Source organism: Sinocyclocheilus anshuiensis, unplaced genomic scaffold (genome assembly GCF_001515605.1).
Source record: "Sinocyclocheilus anshuiensis isolate Anshui unplaced genomic scaffold, SAMN03320099.WGS_v1.1 scaffold517, whole genome shotgun sequence".
In the NCBI taxonomy this organism is placed as follows: domain Eukaryota; kingdom Metazoa; phylum Chordata; class Actinopteri; order Cypriniformes; family Cyprinidae; genus Sinocyclocheilus; species Sinocyclocheilus anshuiensis.
The window spans coordinates 499,980-513,085 of NW_015536535.1; the positions used below are offsets into that span (position 1 = coordinate 499,980).

The 13,106-nt window shown below is 38.0% G+C and overlaps 2 protein-coding genes across 2 annotated transcripts in view; one reads left to right on the forward strand and one right to left on the reverse strand.

Moving 5' to 3' along the window:
* The window catches only part of spag5 (sperm associated antigen 5), a 36,581-nt gene extending 27,085 nt beyond the window's left edge, over nucleotides 1–9,496 (reverse strand). Inside the window, exons 1-13 of the mRNA XM_016495720.1 lie at nucleotides 9,366–9,496; nucleotides 8,557–8,599; nucleotides 8,338–8,454; nucleotides 6,150–8,221; nucleotides 5,883–6,072; nucleotides 5,676–5,792; nucleotides 5,501–5,593; nucleotides 5,302–5,415; nucleotides 5,073–5,192; nucleotides 3,648–3,740; nucleotides 3,391–3,525; nucleotides 1,250–1,343; nucleotides 1,014–1,161 (exon numbers count right to left, since the gene is read on the reverse strand). Coding sequence (XP_016351206.1) covers nucleotides 1,014–1,161; nucleotides 1,250–1,343; nucleotides 3,391–3,525; nucleotides 3,648–3,740; nucleotides 5,073–5,192; nucleotides 5,302–5,415; nucleotides 5,501–5,593; nucleotides 5,676–5,792; nucleotides 5,883–6,072; nucleotides 6,150–8,221; nucleotides 8,338–8,454; nucleotides 8,557–8,583 — 3,320 coding nt within the window. The 5' untranslated portion in view covers nucleotides 8,584–8,599; nucleotides 9,366–9,496. The remainder of the gene's footprint in view (nucleotides 1–1,013; nucleotides 1,162–1,249; nucleotides 1,344–3,390; nucleotides 3,526–3,647; nucleotides 3,741–5,072; nucleotides 5,193–5,301; nucleotides 5,416–5,500; nucleotides 5,594–5,675; nucleotides 5,793–5,882; nucleotides 6,073–6,149; nucleotides 8,222–8,337; nucleotides 8,455–8,556; nucleotides 8,600–9,365) is intronic.
* Nucleotides 9,497–11,846: 2,350 nt separating this feature from the next.
* trmo (tRNA methyltransferase O) overlaps nucleotides 11,847–13,106 on the forward strand; it is a 6,890-nt gene continuing 5,630 nt past the window's right edge. Inside the window, exons 1-3 of the mRNA XM_016495850.1 lie at nucleotides 11,847–12,269; nucleotides 12,371–12,510; nucleotides 12,781–12,955. Coding sequence (XP_016351336.1) covers nucleotides 12,181–12,269; nucleotides 12,371–12,510; nucleotides 12,781–12,955 — 404 coding nt within the window. The 5' untranslated portion in view covers nucleotides 11,847–12,180. The remainder of the gene's footprint in view (nucleotides 12,270–12,370; nucleotides 12,511–12,780; nucleotides 12,956–13,106) is intronic.

Sequence of the window (13,106 nt, forward strand, 5' to 3'; positions counted from 1 at the left end):
ATGCATGGTGAGGAGGAGAGTTTGAGTGGCTAAAGACTCTCCAAGGACCACAGCTGGAGAATTGCAGAAAATAGATGAGTCTCAGTGTCAGAAAACCTTTACAAAAAAAATCAAACAGCACCTACCCCACATGTTGTTTGGGAGGATTTCAAGAAAAAAAAAAAATCAAGAAAAGAAAATGCTCTCATCCAAAAAAGGGTGCCAATAATTCTGACCACGACTGTATATGCGGGTGACTGATGAATCCCAGGAGTCCCAGGAGTCTCAAAATGCTTTTATGATGCACAATTAATTTAAACAGTCAGTTCTGTCTTAAGATGGATCTCATGGATTACAAAAATTTAGTTACTGTCACGTATAACAAATCCGCTTCAAAATTAAATGAACTGCTAATTACAATACTCTTGACACTGAAAAATGCAAAGCCTGTACAAATACTAATGGTGAAAAATAACTGGGAATCATTTAAAAAAAAAAAAACATACACATTTTATTTATCTATTAGAACTTTTATGCATTTTGCTCGCTTGACTATTTCTTTGATCTCAGTTATATGATTTCATTACATTGCTATCTTTCTGCCAGCCAATCACTGCTTTTCTGATCATAGTTTCAAGTATTGATATATTTGAAAACTACAATGAATGTGTGTTGAAGTAGGGTTGGAACTAAACTCTCCAGAAACTGAGTTTTATACCCTGCTCTGGAATCACACTTTTAAAATTAGGCTCTTTCATACAGTATATCCAGGTTTTTCAAGAAAGTGGCAACTCCGGATCTTCAATGGATCTTGACGAGGGAATAACGATGAGAAATATGACACAGGCACTGACACCCTGATTGAGAACCACTGTTCTAGATTCTCATACGAATAAATAGAATAGAAATTATTCTAGGTCAAAACTCTAAATTGGTGTATCCCTAAATTAATGGATGTAATTTAGTCATCCAAAAAGCAATATGAAATGAATTGATTTTCAAAAAGCAAATTCCACAAGTGGATTTCTGCATACTTGCTGGTCTCAGAGGCAAGGGTCTGTTCTAGGAAGGCGTAAGAGGCCAATGTAGATGTGACCGTTGCTGAGAGCTCAGTGCTCCTCCTCTGCAGCTGAAAGCGCTCCTCTTCTGCCTGAATCAGCTGCTCCCTCAGCACTGACATCTCTGAACAAACACACACAGCAGAATCAAGAAAAAGCTCTCCTTTGACTACACAGGGAATAAGTCAATTCAAAGTAAATCACTGTCACACCTGAGGTCATAATGGTCTGCTGCATGTTCAAGTCTGAAATCTGTTGACTGGCATCTTGTAAGCCTGATCTCATGTGCTCTAGTTCATTTTCCATCTGGGGATTAATGGAAACAGCGATTAAAAAAAGACAGACTGCATCTAAAGTAAATGCATAAAGTAAAGAGATTAAAGGAGTCACATCATATATTTTCCTGTCTCTTTTTTTAAATGAAACAGTTTCATGGGTGATGAAGATACACTAACATTCACAACTTTAGACAGGCAACAAAAATGTATCCGTATTAAGGACCGTAAAATGATGGACTAATGAAGCAGAGCAGGATTTACAAGCTTGTTTTGACCTCACTGATTGGAGCATTTTTGAAGCTGCTGCCACCGATCTGGACGCAGCATTTTTGCATATCAGTTTAACTGTCTGTAGCCTGAACTTAAAAAAATAATAATAATAGATTCCTGCAAACCCAATCCAAGGCATTTAAATATTTGGTTTGAAATGCAATTTAAATGATTTCTGAAAATGCCACTTAAAGGGACAGATCACCCAAATATGAAAATTACCCCATGATTTATTCACCCCCAAGCCATCATAGGTGTATATGACTTTCTTCTTTCAGACGAATACAATCAAGAGTTATTTAAAAAAATGTCCTGGCTCTTCCAAGCTTTATAATGACAAGTGAATGGCTGTTGATATTCAACAGTGCAATAGAAGTTCAATAAGGTGCATCCATCATAAAAAAAGTATCTCACATGGCTCTGGGGGGTTAATAAAAGGTTCCCTTTCTTACAAAAACTCGAACTGATTAATTTTTGTAGGACAAATATCCATATTTAAAACTACATAAGCCGTAATCTCTAGCTTCCACAAACTGTCGTACACGTGTTCACGAGAGAGTGGCATTCCAGCCGATGACGTAGGACATATGCGTAGCGTGGTGAGAAGTGGCAAACGCAGAAGCACATTTTGATTTAAGCCAAGAGTAGACTGGTTTCCTTTACTCCTGTAAACAAAACTTGGTTCTCGCGAGATTGGCATATTCTGACTGGAGCTTACGCTACGCCTCTGTCCTATGGCATCCACTGAAATGCCACTCTCTCTTATAACATTGATTGTATTCTTCTGAAAGAAGAAAGTCATACACACCTAGGATGGCTTGAGGGTGAGTAAATCATGGGGTAATTTTCATTTTTGGGTGAACTATCAGTTTAACTGTAAAATCTTAAAATGCAATTGCAGACACATAATCTGATTCAATGCAGCAAATTTACATTTTGCTGCACCTTTCCATGCTGACATACTCTTTATTTTATTGTCTTTTTGGCATTGTGTTGAAGTCATCATTACCACATAACAAGTGAACCAGATATTGATCAAACTGCCTTTACAAACAGATCTAATTTCATCACTCCAGTGTGGACAGTCAATCCTAAAGAAAAACTAATTGGATTTATGTGCTGTAAGGCTGCACAACATCAATCTCTTAATATTGCAAATTACCATAAGCATATTGTCAGAAATAAGACTTTAATTCACTAATGTACAGAATTTTATAAAGATACAGAGAAAAGTATAGAGTAGACAAAATTGTCTTTTGGTTCGTGTGCACACCAATGACATGAGACAAGCAAGCAGCTGTGATGCGAGTATAAAGTGAAGAATTAGCAACTACAGAGATGGAGTCACGTCAGCAAAATTGGCCACAATTTTTACATGCAAAAACAGATTTCTCACAAATCACACACTATGTCACTTTCAGTCCAGGTATCTCTCTCTTGGTCAAAGTGGTGAATCTGAGTGGGGCAATCTTTTGCCCTCACATGAAATTCAGATTGCATGAATTCCTATTAAAATTACTGTTTTTTTTTTGGCAACAATGGTAAATGTGACCGCATTTTGACATGCAATATCTGGTCGAAATGAAGTCTCAGTCAATTTTGGTCTGATTTTAAAATCAAAAATAACGTCACTGGATCTGTTTCTCACAAATTCTGTCTGTTCTTCAGACAGAATTTGTAAGCTATTATATGGCTTCAGAAGAATTTTTTCTTACAGTTTTTTAGGTTCCTTTCAGGTTTGACAGACATGGAACTGAGAATGAATAAATAATGAGAAAATTTAATTTCAGTGGTAAATGTCTAACCAGGTCTCTCTCTTCCACGGCTCTGACTCTCATTTCCAGATGCTGCTTGCTGCTCTCCACGGCAGTTGTAGTCCTCTGATGGAGCTGGTGAAGCACTGGGTTTATCCTCTGAATCAGCTCTTGAGCCTTTCTCAGCTTCCCATTGAGAAAAGGGGGAAACATTTTTATTTTGCTCCTTAAAGACTGAGTTAGCAAAATTTAGAATGCTATTTTTATTTCAGTATCTAAACACACTGCACACTGATGTGAAGTCTTACCTCAACTAACAAGCTCATGTGATCTTCTTGCTTCCTTCTCAAATGGTCATTTGCTGCACTGATGGATTCCATGTATGACTTGCTCAGTTCAACCTTGGAGAGGTCACACAACTCACTCAGAATACAAGGACGTTGCACACACAGTCAAGCAAGCCTTCACTTTTAGGCTGATGATACACGGGGCAACTTTTTGAGCAATTTTGCTGGGCAATTTTTTTTGAGCAATGTTGCTTGGGCACATTTGACATTTCCACTGAAAATGGGTAACAAATTTCTATCTGGATACTTTAGATCGGTTGTGGGCCCTGTGTCTCATCTGGTTGCCCATTGACGGCAACATTAAAGGTGACATATCACGAAAATCTGACTTTTCCAGGTTTTAAGTGCTATAATCAGGTACCGGTGCATCTACCAATCAAGGAAACGTGAAAAAGATTAACTCAGTAACTTTGTTTTGATAAGCTTTTTTCTGCAAGCATCTGAAAAAACGAGCGCGTCTGATCTCGCTCCCCTAGTGACGTTGCAAAGGGATCTCATTGTAATATTACCGCCTCTTAATCTGTAAGTTTCCACCCACAGCACCATCATTTTGATTTCGCAAGCGACAACGATGTACCAGTTCTAATTCTAGTTTGAGCAAAACATGCTAACTGTTCTGCCTTTGGCTGCACAGACGAGCACAGAACACTATTTAGAGTCCCAGCCTCAGAGGAGACAAGAGAGCAGTGGATTTATTGATTAATTTACTGTATATTGCTGCTGCCACAGATCTAAAATAAACGTGATTTATTTCTCAGCTGTTGACCTTCACAGTCATAACCGACTGTTTTTGTAACTTATGCGTGTTTTTAACGTAATCTTGTGTGTGAATGAGAACACAGTTTAGTACTCACATGCTGTGACAGCCACTTTCTGTCCGTGTGCTACGGATGTGTGCACTCAGAAAACCGTATATCGGAAGTTTAAACTAATATGGTTTAAAACGCATGATTTCAGCTCGATAAACATGATAATCAGAACCAAAACAGATGTTTTTAGTAGGTCCTAGGTGTAATGGCGCAGCTCTAATCTGGAAAAGGGGGCGGGGAGCAGCAGCTCATTTGCATTTAAAGAGACAGGCCCAAAAAACAGCGTGTTTCTGCTTCCACTCAAAATAGGCATTTTCAAAATGATATAATAAATGATCTGTGGGGTATTAACTAGAACTAAAACTCCAGTTTCATTCTGGGGACCCCTGAGACGTATATTACATATTGTAAAAAGAGGCGTAATATGTTACCTTTAACTAAAGTTGCCCGGCAACATTGCTCAAAAAGTTGCCCCGTGTATCATTAGCCTTAGAGTGTCTGTGGTCACTATTAAGCTAGTGGGAAAATTATATTTTTCATGTAAATTGAGGTAGGGATGCAAGCAATATGAGCAGACCAGTGATGGGTAAGCCAGTTTGAGGGCTGACATCAGTTCCTGTTGAGACCCAACAGTGTGCTCTAGTTCTGCCACCTGAGCAGCATGATAGTCCCTCAACTGCTGCGTTACATTGAAGGCCTGCACACAAAGACAAATGAACAGGATAAGAGGCAAAGATCAATAGGATATTAATAAAAAAATCTTGTGTTCCTAAGCTTCAGCAAAACCAATAAAAATGTCTTCTAACCGCTTCCTTCTCCTCTAGAGCCTTGTCCATGCGATGTCTCATCTTTTTCATCTTTTGCTCCATCCTCTGAAGCGTTTCCTTGTACCTCCCATAAAGAGACTTCATCTGACTGACCTACATAACACAAACTTTTTATGAGATGTGATTTCTTGACAAATATCTTCTATGAAGCTTATGAAATACATAAGCAGTGACTTACCTGTCTAGATAGAGTTTCTTGATCAACATTAACAGTATTTCCAATCTGTTGCATCTTGAAGATGACATCCTCTGTGCTAGACTTAAAAGAATCCTATAGAAGAATGATAATATTTTAGGCCTGTAAAATTGAAAAATGCAAATGTAACTTTAAAAACTTATAGGGCATCTCTCACCATCCCAATCCTCATTGGTTTAATGATGTTATATAAACTGTGAAGAACCTCCTGATCATGCTCAAGACTCTGAATTCTTTCCAGGGCAGTGCCATACAAATCTTTATATGTCCCATTCTGGAGAACAAAGACAAGATAAAGAAAATCAATACCAGACATATTCAGAGTTTTTCTTCCAAAAAGGTGTCTGTGGAGCTGGGTTGTTACCTGTCTGAGCTCAGTGTGGTCTGTCTGGATGAGTTTCTCTCTGAGATCTGATGGAGAAGTGTTTTTGCTCGAATTATGAGCCCGTGCAGAAGTGAGCTGCTGGGAAAGAACCTCCACCATGATGAGCGTAGAAGTCAATCTCTGCTCCAACTCTGATCTAGACAGATGCTCCATATTTCCAGGCATCAGGCTTCAAAGAGGGATTCATAAAGATACAATGTAGATCACATCAACAGAGAGACAACAATTCATGCTTATCTTACTTACTTCCATAGCACAGAGTCAGTTGAAGTGCTGGCATCAGAAACATTAACCTTGACAACCTCCTTTAAAATTTCTACCGCTGCTGAAGTATTAACGCTCCGCTCCATCCGCTGAACCGGGGTGCTCCAGACACAAGCGCTACGCATCACTACTGGAGAAGTGCTCACTAAAGCACTGTGGTGATTCACTGGTGCTGGAGTAGGAACAACCATCTTCCCTGACACAACCATCAACAATTCAGCCATCTGTCTGAGCTGTTCCTGCAGAGGCCCATTACCCAAAACTGGAGGGGCATTCAACAACTTCTGATTGTCTTCAGAAGCCATTTTAGGTTCTACATCCTTTGTCTTGGGTGGGTCTTGAGGAACAGGTGTATAGCTAAAAGCATTAGCCAGGGATGTGGAGTTCAACAGTGGAGGAGGCATTGGACTCTCCGGGAGCTCAGGCCATAAATGGCTCATTGGGTTCTCAGTTGTGTGGTCATGTAAAACACTCCTGCTTAGGGTGGGTGTCTTTGGAGTGCAGGAACCTGTTAGAGCAATAGCAGTAGGAAGATCCTGATTAACAGAGACAGCTTCACCAGATCTATCACAGAACCGCATAACTTCGATCTCTGGGGGGATCTCCTCATCCTTCAAACCCAGTGTCTTATCTTTGAGAATGCTGGTTTCCAAGCCAACATTTTCAATAAAGGCAACTTGAGGAGAAAGGTTTTCCTCAAAATATGAAACTGCCTCTTTCCTTTCCGGCAGAAACTGTTCATCACAGTATCCCTCCACATCCTTTCTAGTCATGACAGAAGATTCATCCTTGGGCACCTTGTATTTTTCATCACTGTTGCTTAATTGTACAACATCTGAACTTTCCATATTATTTTTACCATTTAATACTGACAAATGTTGGTTTGACTTCTGGTTAGCAACTGTCTTTGATGCTTCTGTTTCACAGCATGAGACAGATTCATACATTTCCTGTGTATTGTTTCCAAGAGGTGATGTTAAACTACCAACTGTATTTCCAGGCTTTTTCAAAAGACTTGGTGAGAAAAGCTGTGACTTGGAACTGACCCCATTTTCAGTAGTCAACATATTTAGGACCAGTGGCTTTTCCTTAGCATGGCAGTAAATATGGTCAACATGCTTCCTTCCTGGTGTCAAATAAGCAAAGCTTTGGCCATCATTTTCACTGGTGTCATTTAAACAAGACGGACTTTGTTCTTCAGCAAGATTGTCCATGAGCACAGACATTTTTGACACGCTGGATAGATCAGCAATTTCTATTTCAACTCCAGAACAACACAAGCCTTTAAAAGTGATTTCTCCTTCTTCGCTAGATACACCATGACATCCTTCAGAGAGATCAGCTTGATCGTGATTCTTTAGGTTCACTGTATTTTTCGGGGTACACTGAATACCTACAATGTGTGCAACATTTGACTGAGAGGCATCATCTGCATCAACTGTACTGATGGTGCTACTATCTTCACACAAAGACTTCCAATTACAGTAAGAATGACCCAGAGGTTGACTGCTTACTGATACAGCCTCTGTGCCCACTTTAGAAATGGGAGTATTTTTACATTGTGAGTGATTTCCTGATGCTAGATCCTTTATGAGAATGGATTTATCAGAGATAGCGGAGTTATCGGAAACCTGAACCTCTCCACCTAAGCACATGAGGGATTTGAATGTGACATTTCCCAGCTCATAGGTGGAAACTTCTTCCTCCTGACACAAAATAGATGAAGCATCCAGCCCAGTAGATCTGCTCCTATAATAGTATGGATGATCAACATGCTCTTCAGTGGTCTGATTATCTTCTGTGCAATCAGGTTCAATGGTTTCATTTGGGTCACTCTGAAGTGGGTCATTATCCTCAAGAACCAGACACCTGATGAGAACAGACTTTTCTGACATTACAGGTTCATCCTCAACTACGACTTCTCTTTCAAGACACACAAAGGATTTTAATATGACATCTTGATGTTCATCAGTGGCATCCACAGCTTTCCCATCACTATGGATGTCTGTTGTGATAGTTAAGCTTGATGGGTTTTCACCAGGGACAACTTCATGCTGGTGGAAAACAAAATATATCAGCTGAGGTTAAAGTAACAGCAAAATTCCTTATATATTTTCCATATGAACTTGAAATCACAGAAAGTTAAAAAGACAAAGTGATGTTTACATACCTTTGTTTTAGGGTCCTTCTTATGCATCGATGCATGCTTAAGCATTAGAGTTGGACTGTCCTGCAAATTCAGCAGTTCATTCTGTACATCTCTGAGTGGAACTCTATCTGATCTGGGCTGAGAAAGGCATAAACCTCTATGATTAGAGCTCAAACTGTCAGATAGTAGGAACAACACTTTTTTTTCTAGTTATAATATGCATGGATGTGAAGTACTTACGTTTGACAATCCATGAACAGATGACATGTTTTTAGATTAATATCTGCAATCACAAACAAGAGTTAATGGAGGTGATTTTAAATACATTTGATTTACTGCAATATTATGCAACTTTAACTGGTACACTTTTTAAAAAAGCATCAAAATTAAGTAACATTTCATAATTTTACATCACGTATAAATCAGCATCTTTCAACTGTAATTTTGCTTTCGTTTTCAAAAAGATTTTGATAAATACATAAATAGGCTCTATATTACGTAAACAACACTAATCATTATAATAAACAGGAGTTTAATAATAATAATAATAATAATAATAATAATAATAATAAAAAGTTCGATATTTGTTAATAAAAAGAGAAAGCAAAATGCTGCCTGCGTTCAAATACATTGTAGTTATTTGTAAAATGATATATCCATTTCTCACACATCTGCTTGGAAACTGTTGAGATCAGGTCCACTTCTCCACAGAAAGTAAAAGTTTACGTAGTTTTGCTGCTTAATATCTTCGAAAATATAACATAAGAGTAAGACATAAACGTCACTGCTTGCATCCTCTCAAGAAATGTCAACTTTGTTGGCGTCTCAACGCCCAGCCAGCTGCCCGTCTTCACATTTTAGACATCACAGACACATAGCAATGTTGCTTAAATATTGTTTAGACTGGTAACGTTATGCAACGTGATAAGTTCTAAAACAGTCTTTATTTATTGAGACTAATAAAGTAAATTGAACAACGGCATCGCCAAACCCAAAACATTATTAATGATTTCATTTATATTAAAGTGTGTTCCTTCTTTAATTCTTACCTTTGCGTCTCATAGGCGCTTTTCTGAACTTCACTGTTTATTTTAATCCGTACTTGAATACTGTAAAAACAAGCGATGTCGCTTAACCGCCACTTACACGTTCAAAATAAAACGCACAATCACCTGATTGGATAAAACCACCGCGTAATATCCGGAAACACAGCTCTCCTTCTTCTTCTCTGGTTTATTGGTGATTCGCATTAATGTACACGGCGCCACCTAGTGAACTGTTGTGAATTTAATATTTTCCCTCAAAATTTTTTTTTTTTTTTACGGAAACCCATTTACATCATAGAATTATTATTTACAAGACGCGAGCTGCGTTCTGTAAACTGCCACCTGCACCGATCAGTATTAACCCTCGAAGACCCAAATATAGAAAAAAAACCTTTTACATGTTGTTGCAGGAGGCCTCTAATGCAGAAATAGGGTTTTTACCATTTTGACATTTAGTACCAACTGTAAGTAAGTTTTTAGGGAAATGTTGTAATATTGCAACGTTGGGCCTTTTGGGTAGCAGAATTTAAGTGATTTTACTTACTGCCTGAACAAATGTAGAGAACATCCAAGACTTTGCAGGGTGTACTGCTTGTAGTTCCCTAAACAGTTGTCTATATATTTAAACACTAATAATCACACAGTAATAATCAGACGTCATATTTTAATGAAAAAAAACATTTATTATAAAAACATTTAAACATTTTAATATTCATTTTATTTATATTGTGCTTACAAAATCTGATGACCTGAATAAAAACTTTGGAATTTACTGTTTAGCTCTGTTCATAACCATGTTCAGTTATGATAGTCCCAAAGACAGTCCTTGCAGTCCTTGTCACTTGCTGCAAAGCGTGTTGGTGTAGCCTTTACTATCCTACAGTGTCTGCAGTGACATTTAAAGACATTTAAAACTTGTGAATAATCAAAAACAGTGTGTTTCTATTCATCCATGTAATCTGCACGGTTCACAGGCATAACAGTGTTGTAAAATCAAATTACAACATTGACACGACAAGTTCAAAATATAATATTATCAACACATTCAATGGTACCTTAATATATATACTTTTACTATTGATTTATCCAGTCCAGTAAAACAAGAAGATGTACTTCAAGGCATGTTCGCAGATAATGTGAGATGAACAGGCCTTTTTACAAAACCATCCAATTAGCATTTCAAAGCTGAACATATTATGTAAATGTGGTCTCAGAGAGTGATAAAACAAACAAACATACGCAGGTTTATTTTAGTAGAGCTAAAATTGTAGTAGAGCTAAAATTGATGTTCTAATATGACAACAGTGAATTGTATTGACTAAATTAATATTTAAAAAGTGTGAAGTACTCAAATATTTTCCTTGCACCTTAAAATGCACACCTTAATCATTATTTAAATTACCAAAATTGCTCAACCATTATTTTTTTTAAAGAAATATGTGTGAAATTAAAAAAAAAATACTATATAAGTTGTTGTTTTTTACAATATATATAATATGGTCTGTGTTGTTTGCACAGTAAACAGTGGGTGGCGGTATGTCACTGCAGTGCGGTGCTCTATTTTCCAGTAACCTAAAGAAGAAGTGTTATTCTGGAAAAATGTATTTAACAACCGAGTAGGAGGTAATTATAGTGAATTCATACAAATTTATACAGATGGTGCTAAAAAAACAGAGACAGGAAAAACAGGGTTTGGGGTGGCAATTCCGGGAAAATAAATAGAAATTAGTAAAAGAACATCTAATAAATTAGGGGTATATACAGTAGAGATTATGGCAATTTTAATTGCTTTGCAATGGGTGGAAAGGGAAGGGCAGGGAAAGGTTTTGATATGCTCTGCCTCTTTATCAGTTTTAGCGAGTTTAAGGTCATTCCGTTCAAAAACTCGCCAAGATATCCTGTATGTGCTTCAATTAAACACAAGAATAGTTAATAAGGGATATCAGGTTAGATTTATGTGGGTCCCAGCACATGTTGGGATTAGGGGTAATGAGACAGGGCAGGCTAAAAGGGCACTAACAAAAGAGAACATAGAAATGCAGGTTAATGTGAATAAAGCAGAGGTTAAATGCATAATATGGGAGAAAGTCAATAAAAGGTGGCAAGAGAGGAGAAAGGGAGGTATTTATATCAAATTCAGAGAAATGTTAAAGAGGAAAGGATGGAAATTGGAAATAGGAGAGAAGATGCGGTGATGACTAGGTTAAGGTTGGGACATTGTTCACTGAATAAAACACTAAAGATGATAGGGAAGCACGAGACAGGGTTGTGTGAGGGATGTCGAGAAGAGGAGTCAGTGGAGCACATAATCATGACTTGAAAGAGATATGAAACACAGAGGCAGGTAATGAAGAATAAACTAAGGGAGTTTGGGATGCAGGAGATCACATTACAAGGGTTACTAAGCACAGCAAATAGGGCACAGAGTAGAATATTGATTACTTTTTTAAGGGAAGCAGATGTTTTAAGCAGGATATGATGTGTGATGTGTGTGTGGATATTAATGTGAGGGGACAATGTGAGTGATGTGTAAGTTTTAGTGGGAAAAGGGAATAGATAACCTATTATCTGATCCACACTCCGGAGCAGAAGGGGGCGGTAATGCACCAATAAGCTGGATGCCAACCGCCGTTAAACTGGAAAGAAGAAGAAGAGTTATTCTTCTGTGAAAGTAGTTGGTTGTCCAGCGTGTTCGTCCCAAAAACAAAACACGTGCTCGTACTGCAGTGGGCGCAGAGCAGCTGATGGAACAAACAAGCCAGTTTACCATAGCATAAAATATTTTCGAAAGTATATAAGGTTTTCAGCTATCACTAAAATGTCGCCTCCAGTATGTAGTTGTGCTGAACAAGTCAGAAAACTCACACAGCAGGCGTCAGTAATGAGAAGAGAGATAAAAAATCTCAGGTAGGTACTTAAATCATCATGATTGCGGTATATGAGTTATGATTATCCTGAAAAGGAGTTTCCTCCATTCATTGATTGGTTTGTTTGTTGATCAAACACAGACAGCAGATGGATGGAGCCATACGAGCACATAAGAAGCAGATGTCATCACTTCAGTCCATGCTGACAGACTGTAAACACGAAGACAAATTACAATCAGTGAGCAAAAGCCCTAGTGAAATCAAACAATTATTAGAGCAAGGTAAAATACATTTAATACCACATATTGACCCACTTTTGATTCTGCAGTCTACTTTAGTAGACCACATTTAGGTTGTTGTAAATGTTGTGTACCTTGTCATCAATTGAAAAAACCCTTTGAATGTATAAACTAAATGGCTGTCAGTGAAGAAAAAGCCCCTTTGAGTCCAGATGTTATCGTTGCCATGTTAACTAGTCTAACTAGGACCTCTTGGTCACAGCTTAGTTTTCATGTCAAATAAACTGTATTTGTCTGTCTCTACGGTCTCAGGACGTATTCAGACGGTACCGATTGGATACATCAGCTCATGTTTTGCAGTCAAAAATGGCACTCCACGACAACCCACCATATGCAGTTCTTCTCGGGCCAGCTTAAAGATTGAACCCTCAGTCTTCAATAACCCTGAGCATTCTTTAGTTGGCCTGGAACAATACTCCCATATCTGGTATGTAGCAAATGGATGGAGAAACTCATTTGCGTGTGCTGCACATCTCCTTTCCTCCTTGACTTCCTGTCAGATTTGTCAACTTTCACCACATACAGAACTCGAGAAATACTTGCTGATATAATAATTTGGTCTCAGGAACAAAATAATA